Source organism: Candidozyma duobushaemuli, assembly GCF_002926085.2.
Source record: "Candidozyma duobushaemuli strain B09383 chromosome Unknown C_B09383, whole genome shotgun sequence".
Taxonomy (NCBI): domain Eukaryota; kingdom Fungi; phylum Ascomycota; class Pichiomycetes; order Serinales; family Metschnikowiaceae; genus Candidozyma; species Candidozyma duobushaemuli.
Genome location: NW_020289897.1, coordinates 1,041,794 through 1,057,972, shown reverse-complemented (window position 1 = coordinate 1,057,972; position 16,179 = coordinate 1,041,794). Strand labels below are relative to the sequence as shown.

Sequence of the window (16,179 nt, the reverse complement as noted above, 5' to 3'; positions counted from 1 at the left end):
TACTATAGTATGAGGGAGGAATCTGAGGGACTTTTTGACTGAGTGGTTGCCGCAGACGGACCAACCAAAAAGAAGTTTGTGTTCTCTTATTGAAAAAGTTAGATATTAATTGTAGATATTTCAGTTTCAAGTTTAAGCTTCATAAGCATGATACTCTAGAGGCACAATGGGTTCCAGACTTGGCCTCACATCCAGTGCCATACCCAAACTTGCCCCCACGAGTAAAACCGTTGATACTTTTGAAACGGGATGTCGAGACAACGGTATATCAAAGTAATGAAGATAGATAAACAATTTCCAACGCCGAAGCGAATCAGCTTTTTAAAGACGTACGCATCCAGATCGACAGGTTGCAGCCATATAGCAGCTATGCAGAAAGTTGATGTTCATTGCAGCCGTTATCCATCAAAAAGGCGGCATTTCCTCCAATCAGCTGCGACTTCGTTTCCTCCAAAATCCACTTTTCACTGTTTCAGATACCTACTGGATTCGGTATTGATCCGCTGACTGGTTCCCCTCCTCAGGCACATGCATACCGTCTAGGAAGAAAGAACCCTTTTCTCCGACCATCGAACATGCCAAGCCGATCTGGAAAGTATAAAGAGAGGGTGGAATCCCCAGGGGAGGGATTCGCTAAAATTTCGAAATCCTTTTCATCCATGTCGATCCCCCGCTGGGGTGCATTCAAAGCGTCATGAAATCCACAGATGAACCATAGACCCCCAGGAAGCAACTCAGAGACGAAACGACAACCATAATGCACTAACCACTTTTTTTTTTCTTCAAAATAAATCCATCCTCAATAGCATGGTGCCCGTTTTGAACCTCCTGGATCTCACCCCACTCCACCGTTAGATCTGCTGCATTGTTACATAATTGTCCGACAAAGCCGATGCCCAACCGATGAGCATCCAGTAACATTCACCAATTACCAATTTCAAACAAAATCCCTCCTTTCTGCATATTCATTCAGAGTAAGGCAAACCCACGTCATCCATATCGGGCCTGTTTGCGCAGCTGGATCATGCAAAGTTGTGGCATCGGTATCTAGATACCGATAGGCGAAAAGTTTCAGACTCCACCACGAGATCCCACAATTTGCCACGGAAACCCACGGAAAGCCACAACCAGCACCTTCCCATCCCAAATATCCAATAAATCATAAAAAATCTGACCTACCCCCCCTGTATTCCCATCTCATCGGCCCCTCGGTTGCGGAGCAACTCGGCTATGCGTTCCGGCCTGAACCGCACCGACCAGGTTAGTTCCGACGGAGAAGCTCATATATAAATACAAAATCAGGCGTTTCGTGGTCTTGGTACGCCCCCGCATCACCGCTCCTTTTTTCAAGAAATCTGACATTGCCCCTCAACGACTTTTCTGGGGTTGGCTGCGAAATAACCTCGGCTGCGCATCAAGCAATTCACGTCAATCAACTACACCTTCTTATGCAAAAACCCGAGCGCAAGGTCTTATCGCTTGACGACCACTCGCCAGATCCCGAGGTGCTCTCTCCGGATGAGGATCTGGACATTGACGAGTATGTTCCAGAAACGGGTCACAACATTTCCAGACGGTATACCCACGAGGACGCAACCTCCTTAGTGGGAGGCCAGTCGGTGGAGGGCGAGGAGGCCGATAAGGCGTACCTGGGCCAGGCCAAGGTTTTCTCCTTCTCGCTTCCCTTTGGCGGTGGAATCTCGTCGTTGACGTCCAGCATTAAGCTTCCTTTTGGCACTACCAAGGAAGCAGACCGCGAGATCGAGCACATCAGGCTCCGGTTGAAGCGCCACGAGTCGGTGCTGACCGCGGACGAGGCCAAGTTCTTTTCACACCACAAGGGAACAGACGATGTGCGTTTTCGTGCCGTCAAGGCCTCGATCAAGGAGAACATCTCGGAGTTCTTGCCGGACTTCATCCACGCCAAACAGAAGAAGGAGAAGCCGTATGACGCCGTTTTCAACACCATTGACGGTCCGATCGTGATCATGGGCGGCTACCGAGGCCTGATCTTGCGTGACGCCAAGACCCATAAGCGTGTTTGGATCCCCTTGAAAGCTGGCTTCAATCTCCGGAAAATCGACCTTCTTTTGGGTCCGCTGCTTCAGGATGAGCTCAAGGCGACCGACTTGATCTTTCCCGATGGCGTGCTCAAAAATGTCGGCCCCATTGACATTTGCAAGCGCTTGATCAAGCGTTTGGACAGTAACCCCAAGACGGTGGTCAGGGAGTTCGGCTACGACTGGCGTCTTGATCTCAACCAAACTAGTGACCAGCTTGTGGATTTCTTGAAGAAGCTCAGACGCGAGACGGGCAAGCCCTCGATCGTCATTGCCCACTCAATGGGTGGTCTTGTTACCCACGGAGCATTGAACAAGAACCCCGAGTTGTTCCGAGGCATTATAGATGTGGGTGTGCCGAGCGAGTGTCTCAACATTTTGGGTCCGATCCGTTACGGTGACCTGATTCTCCTCTCGGACAAAATCTTGACCTTCGAGACCAACTTCATGATGCGTTCTTCGTTTGTCTTCTTGCCATTGTCTGGTCGCGTGTTCGCCAACAAGGACACTGGCGAATGGTACGATTTGGACTACTTTGATCCCGAGACTTGGGTGAAGTTCAACTTGAACCCATTGGTTTCGGAATCCAGGAGAATCCAGGAGCAGGAAGGCACCAAGTCACAAGCCTCCATTGACACATTGGTCCAGAGTCCCATTGGATCGCCTAAACTGGGCAACACGCTACGACCACCATCAGAGAGCGACTCTTCGTCGTCGCTCAGTTTCGGCAAAATCAAGCTTGCAAGACCCAGAAGCATCAATCGCAAAAACAAGCCACCCACACTTACCAATACGCAAATGCAGCGTAAGCATAAATCGTCGCCAGCCAGCCCAGCATCGCCCACGCCTTCCAACGAGGACATTTTCCATGACTTCCATTTTTCCTTCACTTTTACTGAAGCATATGATTACTTGAAGAGGGTGCTCAAATCCGCTAAGGAGTACGTCTTGAGCCTTGACTACAGAGAAGAGTACAAAAACCGCTATCCACCAATGGCGGTGGTTTACGGTAACACGATCCCGTCGTTGCGTGGATCGCATGTCAGAAGTCTTCAGGACATCAAGGACGGTAACTACTACGACTTCTTCTACGGTCGTGGAGACGGTGTGGTGCACCAGCGTTGGTTGATGCCCGAGGACAAGGGTTTCAAGTTCTGGAATCCCGAAACGAAGGAGGGCCACATTGTTGGAAAATTCGAATCCGATGCTGGGCATGTCAATTTGATGGCAGACCATAAGGCCATGGGTCTCGCTCTTGATGCTATCTTGAGAGCAGAGGAGAACTGGCAGCGTGACTGGTCCCACGACCAAGCCGTGATGTAGGTGTGACGCTGGCGATCCACCAAACATGCATTTGATGCAACTACACTTTAGAGAGTCGTGTATGGCGTTGTCTATATGCGGAATGGCCACGGCAGTATCTATCTGTGCTGTCTTGCCATGGATCCATTGATGCTGTGTTGTTTCGTTATCATTGATTCTGTCAGGTCTTGGAGTGTCAATCATCCTGTGGGGCCTCCAGGGCTTCCTCGTCCGAGGCTTCCTCGTACACAACGGTGATCCACAAACTGCACGATGCACACGAAACCATGATCTGAAAGCCTCCCATCCCATCGGGAGTGCCATTTTCCAAGTCCTCCTCAGAAAGTTGCATGGCACCTTCAGAGGTGCACCGAGGACAAGCTCTAGACCACAATAGACCCTCTGCTGTCTCCAGCTCGTCGAACAGCTCCAATGTATATACATCAAGCCCTGCACCAGTTATAGAAAATCCCTGTTTCTTGTAGCTCTCCTGGAGCTCCTCCCAGTATGCTTTGGCTCGTTCAGGTACACTGAGCACCTCATATGCTTTTTTGATAAGGTCGATGGAAACCACTCCTTCGCCGCCTTTGTCCGGATGGCTTTCTAGTAGCCTTTTTCTATAGGCCGCCTTGACATCCTCCACAGAAGCGTCTGGAGACACATTCAACACCTCATAGTAGGATTTCATCAAAGTGTGCGATGTGCGATGAGATGCGAAAAAGATCACCATCTACTACTACCATGGGCAAGTCGGACAAATCCACCGATTTGAAAGTCACGTCGGTGGCCACAGACCCAAGTCTAGTTGTGGGTGCTTTTTTCAACGGTTTGGAAATCCCCACGGATACCTCCTTCGATCTTTACAAACACCCGGTTGAAGACGACTACCTTCTCCATGGAGAAAACAGCACCTTGGAGTACAACGGACTCACGCTGGACAACCAGGACAATAACGACTACGTGGTTGCACTTTACGACGCCAAGCTGAAGCTGGTGGAGCTTTACAAGGCTCCTCTTGTACAAACCAGAGTCACATCGCTAGACAGCAGGGTGCACAAGGGACCCAAGATCAAGAGCAGAGGATCCAAGTATGTGGACCAGAGATTGGCGTTGGGCCAGGAGTTCGGTACCAAGAAAGCCAAGGCTGCTATTGCGTCGTTGGCCAGAAACAGAATCGACTTGGAGAAGTTGCAGGATCTGGAGATGGACATTGTGGATACCGTGAAAGAACTGACAGCAGACTTGCCTCTGGTGCAGCTGATCCAGGCGGCTCCCGAAAACTCCGTGGTGCCTCCGGTCAACGCCGATGCCACCAACGTGGAGGACATTTACGCTTTGGACGGCATTGTACCTCCTCTGGAGCTTTCTTCCATCAGAGTGTCTGCCTTTTTGGAAGAGTCCGACCCCGCTGCTCGTTTGGAGCTCATGCCTTACAAATCCGCCTTTGTTGCCAGACACTTGGACAAGCTTGTGCTGTCGCTGAACGAAAGAAAGTTGCAAATGTTGTACTATGTTTCGTTGCTCATGGGTGTGTACCAGAACAGAAGAAAGAGAGACAAGGCATCGCTCATGGAGGCGTTGGGCAACAAGCCCCTGGAGCTTCTAGTGGACGGTGTGTTGAAGCGTTTCACCGCTCACAGAAGAGGCGATCTCGGCAAGGCCAAGGACCGTTCTTTCATTTTCGACACTCACAACGAGGACAAGTTGTTCTGCTACATGCTTGCGCTCATGTTCCACATCGAGGGCTTCTTCCTCGAGTTGACTCCATTGTCCAAGGACCTCAACCTAAAACCCTCCAAGCTTGCCCTTTTGTTCAAGGCTTTGGGTGCCAGAATCCGTCCTGCTACTGTTGGCATGGCCGAGGCTCTTGGTATTCCAAAGAAGGAGGCTTCCACATACAAGATCGCCGAATTGAAGGTGCCCTTCACCCCGCCAGAGATGGTCTCTCACCGCAGAAGGTGATAAATAGCATGTTATACACACTGAAAGGTAGAATTTGCAGCGTATAAGTTTTGTGGGATGCCACGTGACAGGTCACGTGCGCGAACTTTCGCTAGGTCTTTATCTCTGTTGATCTTTGAATCCCATCCATCAATCATTATGGCAGACTTAGCAGATGCTCTCACGAAGCTAGCCGACAATGAACAGGCTATGGGCGATGCTGAAAAAGACGTGGAAATCTTCAGAATCCAGCGCATGCAAAGCATATACAAAAAACGGGCAGACATCACCAAGACCATACCCCAGTTCTGGTACATCGTTTTAGCCCAAAATGACGACTTTGGTGAGTACATCAGACCCGAAGACTTAAAGTACCTTGAAACCATCACAGACATTTATGTGGATCACCCAATTGCCGATGCAAAACACTACAGAGATTTCACCATCACTTTTTCATTTGGTGAGGGCAGTGTTCCAAAGCAAGATGTAACCAAAAAGTTCACGACTGTGGACGAGGATGGTGAAGCTAAGATTTACTCAGAGCCAGCCGAAGTCCAATGGCCAGAGGAGCTCAAAGACATTTCTCCAGCGCTAATCAGAAAGAACAAGGAGAGCGAAAACTACACCTCTGACGAGAAGAAGAGATACAGACAAGGCATGAAATCGCTTTTTGCGTGGTTCGAGTGGACAGGCAAAAAGCCTAGTAAGGAGTTCAGAAGCGGAGAAGATTTGGCCCGTTTGATCGTGGACGACTTGGTTCCCAATGCCGTGCATTACTACTCTGAGGCCATGAACAACGATGGAGAGTCTGAAGTGGATGATAGTTCCGAAGGTGAGGAGCTAGATCTCAGTGACGACGAGCCCGAGAAGAAGAAGCAGAAGAAGGAGTAGAGGTGGCGTTGATAGGATAGTCAATAAAGCATGGATCTGGTGGGGAATTATGGTTCTGAGGCATTGTGAGAGTCATGATTGGTGAGGGTATAAGAAAGGGCCGATGTATGTTTGGACCGGGGTCAGGGCCACTAAACTCCGTCTCATCAAAAGAATTAACAATCTTGAAGAACGTCAACGATATAAAGAAGTCTATCTGGTAAGTTGATATCTTGAATGGTACGCTAGATTGTATGATTGATCAGTAGTTAGATGGCAGCAAATATCAGAATTATAGTGAAGTCAAAGGAACACTTCATTTGAATTTAGCCTGAGTCCAAATTTATCAATGTTGATTTTCCTCATTTCTGTCATTTCCCTCATCCCTTCGTTCAATCATCGCTTCATGCGCTTAAAGCAACTCTAGATAATACTCACCTTCTTACCTAGTGCGTATGAGCATTTTGCAGCCACCTCAAGGGAACCCAAAATTCCACTATAAACTGCAATTTTCACAATCCACCATCTCCTTCCGTTCAATCAAATATTTGACCCTCCCCAAAAACCGATAGCCACATTCACCTTCTCCTGGTCCGACTCGTACCACTTCCACCAGAATGGCGCGGTTTTTCAACACCAACTACTATGCTTCGGCTAATTCGTGGTCTAGCCACCGCTGCCAAACCAAAACTTCAAGACATCGTCATTGTGGGAGGCGGACCAGCGGGTCTTTCGCTTCTCCTGGCTTTGAAAAATACCCCGTCAACCAGCCACCTCGGATGTACCCTAGTAGAGGGTCTGAGTCTAGACGGGGTAAGAAAGTTTGCCCAAGATCCTCCAGAAAACTACACCAACAGGGTGGTTTCCCTTACGCCCAAGTCTGTTGACTTCATGAACAACAACCTGGGCAGCTGGGACTACATTCAGACCGACAGAGTCAAATTCTACGACAACATGATTGTGTACGATAGCCAGGACTCAGAAGCTCGCATCGAGTTCGATACCTCGGTGGTTCCCGGAGCCGGTGCCATTGCCGCCATGACCGAGGTTGTGAATATCCAGGGTTCGTTGTTGGAGAAGATCGAGGCATTGAACGAGGAATTGGAGCCTGAGCATAGAGCCAATATCGTGGAAAAGGCTCGTGTGGTCGACATCAAGCAGGGAGAAGGTGACTTGGACTGGCCTGTGGTGACGTTAGATAATGGTGAAAGCTACCAAACTCGTCTTTTAGTTGGTGCCGATGGTCAAAACTCGCCAGTTAGAAAGTACGCTCGTATTGAGTCTCGTGGATGGCCTTATAACCGTTTCGGTGTTGTGGGTACCTTAAAATTGCAGTATGAGGACTGGAGATCAGTGGCGTGGCAGAGGTTTTTGACAACCGGGCCATTGGCCATTCTTCCATTGACCGACGATAACGCTACGTTCGTGTGGTCCAGTACTCCCGAATTGGCAGACACCTTGTTGAAGGTGGACGAGACCATTTTCCCCCACTTGATCAACGCCGCTTTGGTGCTCGAAGAGGTCGATCTCAATTACATCTACAAAGCCTTGAAGGCCAATCCTAACGACCAGCTGATGATCGAGGAGATTCAGTGGAGGCTCTCGAGAATCCCTGAGGAGGAGCTCGAGGAAAAGTACCCAGTGCCAATTGCCGAGATCGTTTCGGGTTCTCGGGCTAAATTCCCCTTGAAGCTTCTCCATGCTGATACATACACTGCTCCAAGAGTGGCATTGGTTGGAGACGCTGCTCATACTGTACACCCATTGGCAGGACAGGGTCTCAATATGGGCCAGACAGACGTGGCCGCTTTGGTCGAAACAATCGAAACCGGCATTGCTCGTGGCCAAGATATCGGTTCCACTCTCACCTTGGACTACTATACTGCCAAGGCGTGGCCCTCAAATCACGTTTTGATGGGTGTCTGTGACAAGCTTCACAAGATATTTTCCACGGACTTCACGCCTATTGTTATGTTGAGAGGATTTGGTTTCAAGCTGATCAACATGTTTGGGTCTATCAAGGACATGATGATAAAAGCCGTTAGTGGCAATCCATGAGATGAGGAACGGATTTAACGGATGAAAAAAGAAATGCATTTACGAAACAACGAGGTCTTTCATGACGTTGCGGGCTTCTTTGAAATTTGTCGAAGTTATTAGCTCATGCATGAGATATGGAAGCATCTCGCAAAGTCCTGTCAAAAGGGCATCTAATGTATATACCTGCAGCTGGATCATGTAGAAGTCGAATTTTACGTAGAGCTTTATTTCTGGAGTTAGACGTTTTTTTTTTTTTTTTTAAAAAAAAAAGAGGATTTTGTTATTCGAAGCTGTGCTACTTATTTTTATCTCGCTTTCGTTAATGAAATCGCCTTATCAAGTGAAGAAATGCACTTATATATATATATATATATGTATCTATTTATGCAAACAATTCTAACTTCGACAAACATCTTTGTCGTTTAATAATCACCTCCCAAAGCTCTATCAGGATCTTATCACACGACAGTAGACGTTAAGTATTGGTGTACGGGTGCAACATATCACCTTGATCGCTTCTCCAGGTTTCAGCAACCATATAGTACCATGTTCAGGCAGCCATTGAGGGCAGGGGCAGGCCTCTTGTTTATACACCCTCTCCCATACGTTAGCAGCATCAAAAATCTTTGGAACAATAAGTCCGAAGATGACAAAATAGATGCTAACGACAAATATGATATCAAACTCATCAAAGGTAAGTTCAGCAAGCTTCGAGACCATTACGGCGTACCCAAGCACCCCATAGTTTTGTGTCACGGGCTCCTGGGCTTCGACACGCTAAACTTGTTTGAGCTTCCCCAGTTTGCCGACACCGATCTCGAGATGATAGCTGAAAGTGTCCAAGGAAGCGGTATTCTGGTGAATTATTGGCATGGAATCGAGGATGCGCTTACCAAGGCTGGAGCACTGGTTATCACGGCCCGAGTCCCACCTTTTGGAACTATAGATCAGCGAGCCGAGCGTTTGGATGCTTTGTTAAGGGAGAAATGTGAGGATCATGAAGAAAAGACACACGGAGAAAGACTCAAGATCAACATCGTGGGACACTCCATGGGTGGCCTTGACGCCAGGTACCTTATTCTGAAACTCCAAACCGACAAGTCTCCCTATGAAGTTGTCAGTTTGACCACAATTGGTACACCTCATCATGGATCCGAATGTGCCGATTTCGTCATGGATATCGTAAACGCAGACAAAACTCTCCAGAAAATCTGTCCCCGAGCCATACCACAGTTGACAACGCTGTTCTTGAAGGAGTTCAACAAAGAGGTCACCAATAACAGCAATGTGTCATACTTCTCTTACGGCGCTCTGATGCCACCCCATGGAGTCTGCGTCTTTCGTGCCACATATGAGATTATCAAGCACGAAATTCAAAAACGTGGTGGAACTCATTGGGAAAACGATGGCATGGTCAGCGTTGAGCTGTCCAAATGGGGAGAGTACTTGGGCACATTGTCAGATGTTGACCACCTAGACCTTATCAATTGGACTAACCGCATCAAGTCAACAGTCGATCAACTCGTCTTTGACAAATCACCCTCGTTCAACCCCATTGCATTATACTTAGAAATTGCAGAAAATCTCAGCAAACGTGGGTTCTGATCATGGGTTGGCTGTGATGACCTTCTCGAAGCTAAATTCGTCAAGCCCCCACTTATTGTTGAATCTGCCAAAACCACTCTGGCCAACTCCTCCATGGGGAACTGTCGCTTCATCGTGCACAGTTGATCCATTTACGTGAACGGCGCCAGTGTCGATTTTCTTGGCCACTGCAATTGCATTCAACACATCTTTAGACCAAATGGATGTCTTGAGGCCGAATCTCAAGTCATTCACTGCATTCACAACACCGTCTATCGTGTCGTACTTTATGACGGAGAAGACAGGACCGAAGGTTTCTTCCACATAAATGTTCATAGATTTATCCACATCAGTCAAAATCAAAGGCAGAACAAAAGCGTCAGACAGCTGCTTGGGGTCACCAAAAGCAACTTTAGCACCCTTTTCAAGCGCCTGACTCACTAATCCACGGACTTTATCCGCACCTTCAACATCTCTAAGTGGAGTTTTCTCAGCAGACTGTTGCTGGGCTTTTTTCACCAAAATTTTCAAAAAGTCGTCATAGACCGAGCTGTGTACGAAACAGTTATCAAGACACATGCAAATTTGGCCATTATGAAGCCATGCACTGAATAGCAGGGATTCTGCAGCTTTTTCAAGATCGGCATCTGGAGTGATGATCAGCACATTCTTTCCTCCAAGCTCCAACAACATAGGTTTCAAAGCGCTTCCTGCGATTTGGGAGAGTTGGGATCCAAGCGCCGAGGATCCGGTAAATGTGATTTTCTTGATTTTGCTGTGCTCAATGAGTCTCTTTGTCGCTTCAGGCTGGTCCTTTGGTGCAAATTGAGCCACTTGCAAAGCTTCCTTGTCAACGCCAGCCTTATGGAAATCCCTAGCAAAAAGGTAAGATGTGATCGGAGCCTTTTCCAGCGCTTTGGCAACCACAGAACATCCAGCGGCCAATGGTGCAGCTATAGCCCGAGCCCAAAGCACAGTAGGAGCATTCCATGGAGCAATTGAAAGCACGGGTCCCACTGGGCTCTTTATAGACATGGCCAATTGACTCATTTTGCTTTTCAAAACCTCGCCGTCCGGTCGAGAAATAGGCAGAGCATGTTCCACAATGTTCTGGTAGGCCATCTGTGTGATGATTTCAGCAAACGGCCTCGCAGCTCCGATAGCCATGTGAGCCTCGACATACTGTTCCTTGTTCTTTTGAACTAGACTAGCAGCTGCTCTAAGAATTTCACATCTTTCGTCGAATGGTCGGCTCGACCACTTTGAGTAACCTTTATAAGCGTCCTCGCAGATGTCGTCTATAACGTCTAGATTATCGATGGTCTCGTAGTTACATACGAGTTCTTTTGTGGGTGAAAGCGAAGGTATGCTTTTGAAGGAGGCTCTTGTGGAGCTTATTAGCGAAGGGATGGTCGGGAACTTCGGCATTTAATGAAAGTAGTATGTGCGATGAGCTGCGAAATGTGGAGTCAACCTCTGGTGATGGCTGAGTAGGTAAGACAGGTTCGGGCAGTGGCTAAAAAAGAGTCACTTTTTGAAATTTTATTTAGATCAAGATTTTTTAGCCTCTTAAGAAATCACGAAGCTGAAAACTTTTTTGAAGTTGATGTATTGAAGGTGATTCCCAAGCCGGAGTTTTTCGGAGATTTTGCAACCACGAGGACCCCATTGTTGCATAATGAGCAGGGGAGAACAGTTTACGACTATAGAAGTGATTTTTGTCAAAAAGCTTTGGAGAAAATACCAGGAATTATGGACTGCCAGTATTAAATGCTTCGATAGTTTGGTCGTGGTCAAGTGCGGTCAATGGCTGCAAAATGAGACAGATTGTTACGGCGCCAAGACAGCAATAGAATACAAAATACGACCGAAAGGAGGATGTCAGGGGTGACGATTTGGAGAGGCTTTCTCCTATAGTAAAAGAGCTTTCCATATTTGTAAAGTCTACTGGACATTTTTAGGTGAGTCTTTTTTGCCCGGTCCTTACCGCATTAGTGCAATAACTGTTAGTGATCATCAGTCGAGAATGCAGAGGATAATGAAATATAACTCTTTTGGTAACTTACTGGACTGCTGGTTATGATATGATGGGTTCAGGACTCAGTCGACTACGAATCCAAAGAATCTTGAACTGAGAAGTAACCCAGTAACCTGTCTCTGTTCTTGCCCGTGTAGAATTTTTCAAGGTCCAAAATCCTCGTCAAGGTTCGTCCATGAAGTCACCAAAACGGCCTTCTTTGATCGGACTAACCGGCAATTCACTCCACTTTCCAGTCTACCTTGAATCACACTGACCCACATACAAACTACAATACCAACTCTTCGTTATGATGTATTAGCGCTAATACATATAGAATCTATACATACAATAGCGAGATTTCAATCGTACAAACGACCAATATTTCCCCGTTGCAGCACCTCTGCCCTAAGCAGAAGCACCACTGCAAAACACTTAGTAGCCGAAAGAAGCCAACTTCTTGGCAACCTCGGTCTCAGAGGCCTGGGCCTGGGCAGCAGCCAACTTCTTGGAAGCAGCAACCTTTCTGGCGTGGTACTCAGCGGATCTCACCTTTCTCTTCTCCTCCAACTTGTCAACAACGGACTCGTACTTCCAGCCGACAGCAGTGGAAAGCTTACCGACGGTGGTGTACTTTCTGCCCTGCTTCAATCTGAGGACTCTCAAAGCCTGAGGAACGACAACTCTCTTCTTCTTGTCGTATGGAGGAGGAATACCATCGAAGACCTTCAATCTCTCCAAGGCAGCCTTACCTCTGGCGGTCTTGTGAGGAATCATACCTCTGATGGCCTTGTACAACACTCTGGATGGGGCTCTGAAGTGGAAAGGACCCTTGGTCTTGTTGTATCTGGTAGCCTTTCTCAAGTAGTCGTGGAACTTCAACTTGTTTCTGAAGAACTCACCGGAGATGTTGAGGGCCTCACATCTGACCACAACGACCTTCTGACCGTTCAACAACTGCTTGGCGACAATGGAGGCCAAACGACCCAACAAGTGACCCTTACCGTCAATGACAACAACTGGCTGGAAATCGGACATTGGTATATACTTTTCCTGGTTATGGGAGGATGGAAGAAGAGGTTTTTTTTTTGGTGAGGGTATGAAAATTTTACTCGCTGCAAGGCTCCTGCAGGCTTCCCCAGCTAGTGCGACAGTATGTACTGGGCCCAGGCGTGGTGTGTGCAGACAGAAGGAGCATGGTGAGTGTATTATACAGTCACGTGGGCTAGGGCTCAGCCCTAAGCACCCCAAGCATTCACCACGTTTTCGTCAGTGAAACATCAAGGGAACCCACAGTTCATGAAAACTTTAATTTGATAGCTCATTGCACTGTTGTGTACACTCCACGTGTCTTCATTGGTCTTTGTAAGTGATAGTTGCACGGTATGCTTGAGGTCCAATGGCTGCGAAAAAGGCAGGCTGGGAAGTAACACAAGATAATGGATTCAACGGATGATGTGGAGGTGAGTGATTTTCTATTGAAGACTTACTCGAAGTTAGGCTGAGGCTTAAAGTCAGATCAATGAAAGTCGATTCATCTAGCTTCAAGTTCAAGAGGTTCAATGTTTGGGACGACAAAAGAGTATGAGTTATCGGTGTAAGAGGCAGAGCCTACTGATCATTGGAACCCCTCCCGTGTTCTTAATTTATGATAGATTTTTTTGGTTCATGCTTGTGATTATTTCAGAAAGAACCGTCAAGGGCAGAAGGCAATATCCAACTCACATCTCACTACGACGCCACATCTTGCTCTCATCAGTTTTAATTGCACATTGCATTTTAGATCAACTAAATACTATTTTACACCTTAAGCTCACCGGCTCTGATCAAGTGGTTAAGGATGGCGACAATGGCCTTCAAAGAAGACTCACTAACGTCCGAGTCAATACCGCAACCCCATCTGGTGGTCTGCTTACCAGCAGAGTTGATAAAGGAAAGCTCAATGTAGGTGGCGGCCTTGACGGAAGAACCGGCACCAAGGGAGTGCTCTGTGTAGTTCTTCACCTCGAAGAAAGTGCCGAACTGCTTGGCAACAGCATCAACAAATGCAGAAATAGGACCGTTGCCCTCACCAGAAATAGTAACAGACTTACCGTTGATAACCAAGTCAGCCTTGATCTCACGGGTGTTGTTCTCGCCCTTACCTCTGGTGGTCTCGTAGTCGTCAAGCTTGATGAAGGACTCACCAGTGTAGATGTAGTGTTTCTTGAAGAGGTCGTTGATTTCTTCAATCTTCAACTCTCTGCCGCCCTTGTCGGCCTCGTTCTGCACCACAGTAGAGAACTCGACCTGTAAGGTTCTTGGCAAGTCCAAGCCCATGGATCTCAAGATCACCCAGGCAGCACCACCCTTACCAGACTGCGAGTTGACTCTGATAACAGCCTCGTAAGTTCTGCCAATGTCCTGTGGGTCCAATGGCAAGTAAGGAATCTTCCACATTGGGTCGTCTGGGTTCTTCTCGGCTCTCTGGAAGCCCTTCTTGATGGCATCCTGGTGGGAACCAGAGAAAGCACAAACGACAAGGGAACCAGAGTATGGGGCTCTTGGGTGGATAGGGATCTTGTTGCACTTCTCGGAGATGGCAATCAATTCCTCAATGTCAGAAAAGTCCAATTCGGGAGAAACACCGTTGGTGTACAAGTTCAAAGCGAGAGTAACCAAATCAACGTTACCGGTTCTCTCACCGTTACCGAACATACAACCTTCGATTCTGTCAGCACCAGCCTGAACACCCAACTCGGCAGCGGCAACACCGCAACCTCTGTCGTTGTGAGGATGGACGGAAACACAGACCTTCTCACGTTCACTGATGTTTCTGCAGAAGTACTCGATCTGGTCAGCGTAAATGTTAGGGGAAGCAACTTCGACGGTGGCGGGCAAGTTGAAAATCAATGGGTTCTCGGTGGTAGGTTCCCAGACGGCCTTGACAGCCTCACAGATCTCCAAGGCAAACTCGGTTGGAGTGTCAGAGAAGCACTCTGGCGAGAATTCAAGGGTCCACTCGGTGTCCTGTCTCAGAGGGTCATCTTTAGTCAAGGATCTCACCAACTTGGCGGTCTCCACGGCCTTCTCAACAGCCTGCTCTTTGCTCATGTTGAACACAATGTCTCTGAAGACGTCAGAGGTGGCCAAGTAGATGTGAATGATGGCCTTTTTGGCACCAACAACAGACTCGACGGTTCTGCGGACAAGGTGCTCTCTGGATTGGGTCAAGACCTGGATAGCAACGTCATCTGGGGCGTTTTCCACCGCGTACCTGGTGAAGTCAAAGTCAGTCTGGGAAGCAGAAGGGAAGGAAACCTCGATTTCCTTGAAACCAACCTCGATCAACTTCTGGAAGTACTCCTTCTTTTCAGGAATCGACATGGGGTCGGGAAGGGACTGGTTACCGTCTCTCAAGTCTGTGGAAAGCCATCTTGGAGCCTTGGTGATTTGCTTGTCTGGCCAGGTTCTGTCAGTAAGCTTGACGCCTTTGAACATGGTGTATTTCAGGGAGGGATCCCTCAACATATTCTTGTAAGGCATGATGTTGTAAGTCGGTTTCTGTAGTAACACCCTGGACTGTTTGAACATGGTGAAGAAAAAAAACTGGCGATGATGTAGAAGCGACTATATATGCTTTGGGTGCAAAGTAAAAATTCGTCAGGCTTTTCGCGCAACCGGCCCGGTCTGGGGTAATTGTTAGGGGACTTTCGGATCAGGGGAGGAGAATTCCAAAGAAAAGAAGGAACTTTCTGGATGCTGTTTTTTGTGATGCTGATGGCTGGTTTCTTATAAACTGGCCAGTTTGACGTTTTTATGTGACTCATGGCCCCACCTTGCAGAGGGGTAGGTCTGACTCAGAGGTTGCGAAATACAGGAGCTGGAACTAACCATGGAATGGGTTCAACGTGGCCCCATTTCGGAGGAAAAAAAAAACTACATAAGGGGGACGTTTTCCCCTAGAATTTTAATAAAACCGCCATTTTTGTTGTACTTTGAACCCCTCTGCTCCTCAGGCTCAGAGGGCATTCTAGCCAGTCAATGTGGGCCGATTTGGCATTTCGCAGCTTCCCCATACTTACGGCCCGGTTCCGCACCGCTAATACCCTGCAAGCAAGTTTCCACAGTAGACGCTTTCCTTCCGCCTGGTTATTCTCGGCTGATGGATTTTAGCATTCGTGCGTGGCTGTGATCTGCAGTTTCAGGGTTCAGGTGGTTTTTGGTTTTGTGTGCTGTGATGTAGATTCGGCTGTTGTGTTGTGGGGTTCTGTAGCGTGAAAAATTATGCTGTTTGGAGCGAGGGACAGGCGATGGAAGTGCCGTGGGTCGGGTACTTTTTAAGAGACGTTTTCAGACCAAAAGCAGTTAGCTTTTTAAATAAGA

General features: G+C 47.8%; 9 protein-coding genes across 9 annotated transcripts; 5 read left to right on the top strand and 4 right to left on the bottom strand. All coding sequences in view use genetic code 12, as the record gives it.

Moving 5' to 3' along the window:
- Window positions 1–1,448: 1,448 nt before the first annotated feature.
- CXQ87_003368 (uncharacterized protein) lies at window positions 1,449–3,383 on the top strand (the record flags this gene model as incomplete). The annotated part of the gene is made up of 1 exon (XM_025481848.1): window positions 1,449–3,383. One exon carries the CDS (start codon window positions 1,449–1,451, stop codon window positions 3,381–3,383), a length of 1,935 nt encoding a protein of 644 aa, XP_025336466.1.
- Window positions 3,384–3,558: 175 nt separating this feature from the next.
- Window positions 3,559–4,050, bottom strand: CXQ87_003367 (uncharacterized protein; the record flags this gene model as incomplete). The annotated part of the gene is made up of 1 exon (XM_025481847.1): window positions 3,559–4,050. The coding sequence occupies one exon, from the start codon at window positions 4,048–4,050 to the stop codon at window positions 3,559–3,561; it is 492 nt and encodes a 163-aa protein (XP_025336465.1).
- A 53-nt stretch (window positions 4,051–4,103) lies between these two features.
- Window positions 4,104–5,324, top strand: CXQ87_003366 (DNA-directed RNA polymerase I subunit; the record flags this gene model as incomplete). Its single annotated transcript, XM_025481846.1, has 1 exon — window positions 4,104–5,324. The coding sequence occupies one exon, from the start codon at window positions 4,104–4,106 to the stop codon at window positions 5,322–5,324; it is 1,221 nt and encodes a 406-aa protein (XP_025336464.1).
- Window positions 5,325–5,462: 138 nt separating this feature from the next.
- On the top strand, window positions 5,463–6,194 carry CXQ87_003365 (uncharacterized protein; the record flags this gene model as incomplete). The annotated part of the gene is made up of 1 exon (XM_025481845.1): window positions 5,463–6,194. One exon carries the CDS (start codon window positions 5,463–5,465, stop codon window positions 6,192–6,194), a length of 732 nt encoding a protein of 243 aa, XP_025336463.1.
- A 624-nt stretch (window positions 6,195–6,818) lies between these two features.
- Window positions 6,819–8,231, top strand: COQ6 (putative N,N-dimethylaniline monooxygenase; the record flags this gene model as incomplete). The annotated part of the gene is made up of 1 exon (XM_025481844.1): window positions 6,819–8,231. The coding sequence occupies one exon, from the start codon at window positions 6,819–6,821 to the stop codon at window positions 8,229–8,231; it is 1,413 nt and encodes a 470-aa protein (XP_025336462.1).
- Window positions 8,232–8,759: 528 nt separating this feature from the next.
- Window positions 8,760–9,709, top strand: CXQ87_003363 (triglyceride lipase; the record flags this gene model as incomplete). The annotated part of the gene is made up of 3 exons (XM_025481843.1): window positions 8,760–9,395; window positions 9,447–9,670; window positions 9,691–9,709. The coding sequence occupies 3 exons, from the start codon at window positions 8,760–8,762 to the stop codon at window positions 9,707–9,709; spliced, it is 879 nt and encodes a 292-aa protein (XP_025336461.1).
- Window positions 9,710–9,818: 109 nt separating this feature from the next.
- Window positions 9,819–11,225, bottom strand: CXQ87_003362 (uncharacterized protein; the record flags this gene model as incomplete). Its single annotated transcript, XM_025481842.1, has 1 exon — window positions 9,819–11,225. One exon carries the CDS (start codon window positions 11,223–11,225, stop codon window positions 9,819–9,821), a length of 1,407 nt encoding a protein of 468 aa, XP_025336460.1.
- A 1,024-nt stretch (window positions 11,226–12,249) lies between these two features.
- On the bottom strand, window positions 12,250–12,852 carry RPL16A (60S ribosomal protein uL13; the record flags this gene model as incomplete). Its single annotated transcript, XM_025481841.1, has 1 exon — window positions 12,250–12,852. The coding sequence occupies one exon, from the start codon at window positions 12,850–12,852 to the stop codon at window positions 12,250–12,252; it is 603 nt and encodes a 200-aa protein (XP_025336459.1).
- A 762-nt stretch (window positions 12,853–13,614) lies between these two features.
- Window positions 13,615–15,387, bottom strand: LEU4 (2-isopropylmalate synthase; the record flags this gene model as incomplete). Its single annotated transcript, XM_025481840.1, has 1 exon — window positions 13,615–15,387. One exon carries the CDS (start codon window positions 15,385–15,387, stop codon window positions 13,615–13,617), a length of 1,773 nt encoding a protein of 590 aa, XP_025336458.1.
- Between the last annotated feature and the right edge of the window lie 792 nt (window positions 15,388–16,179).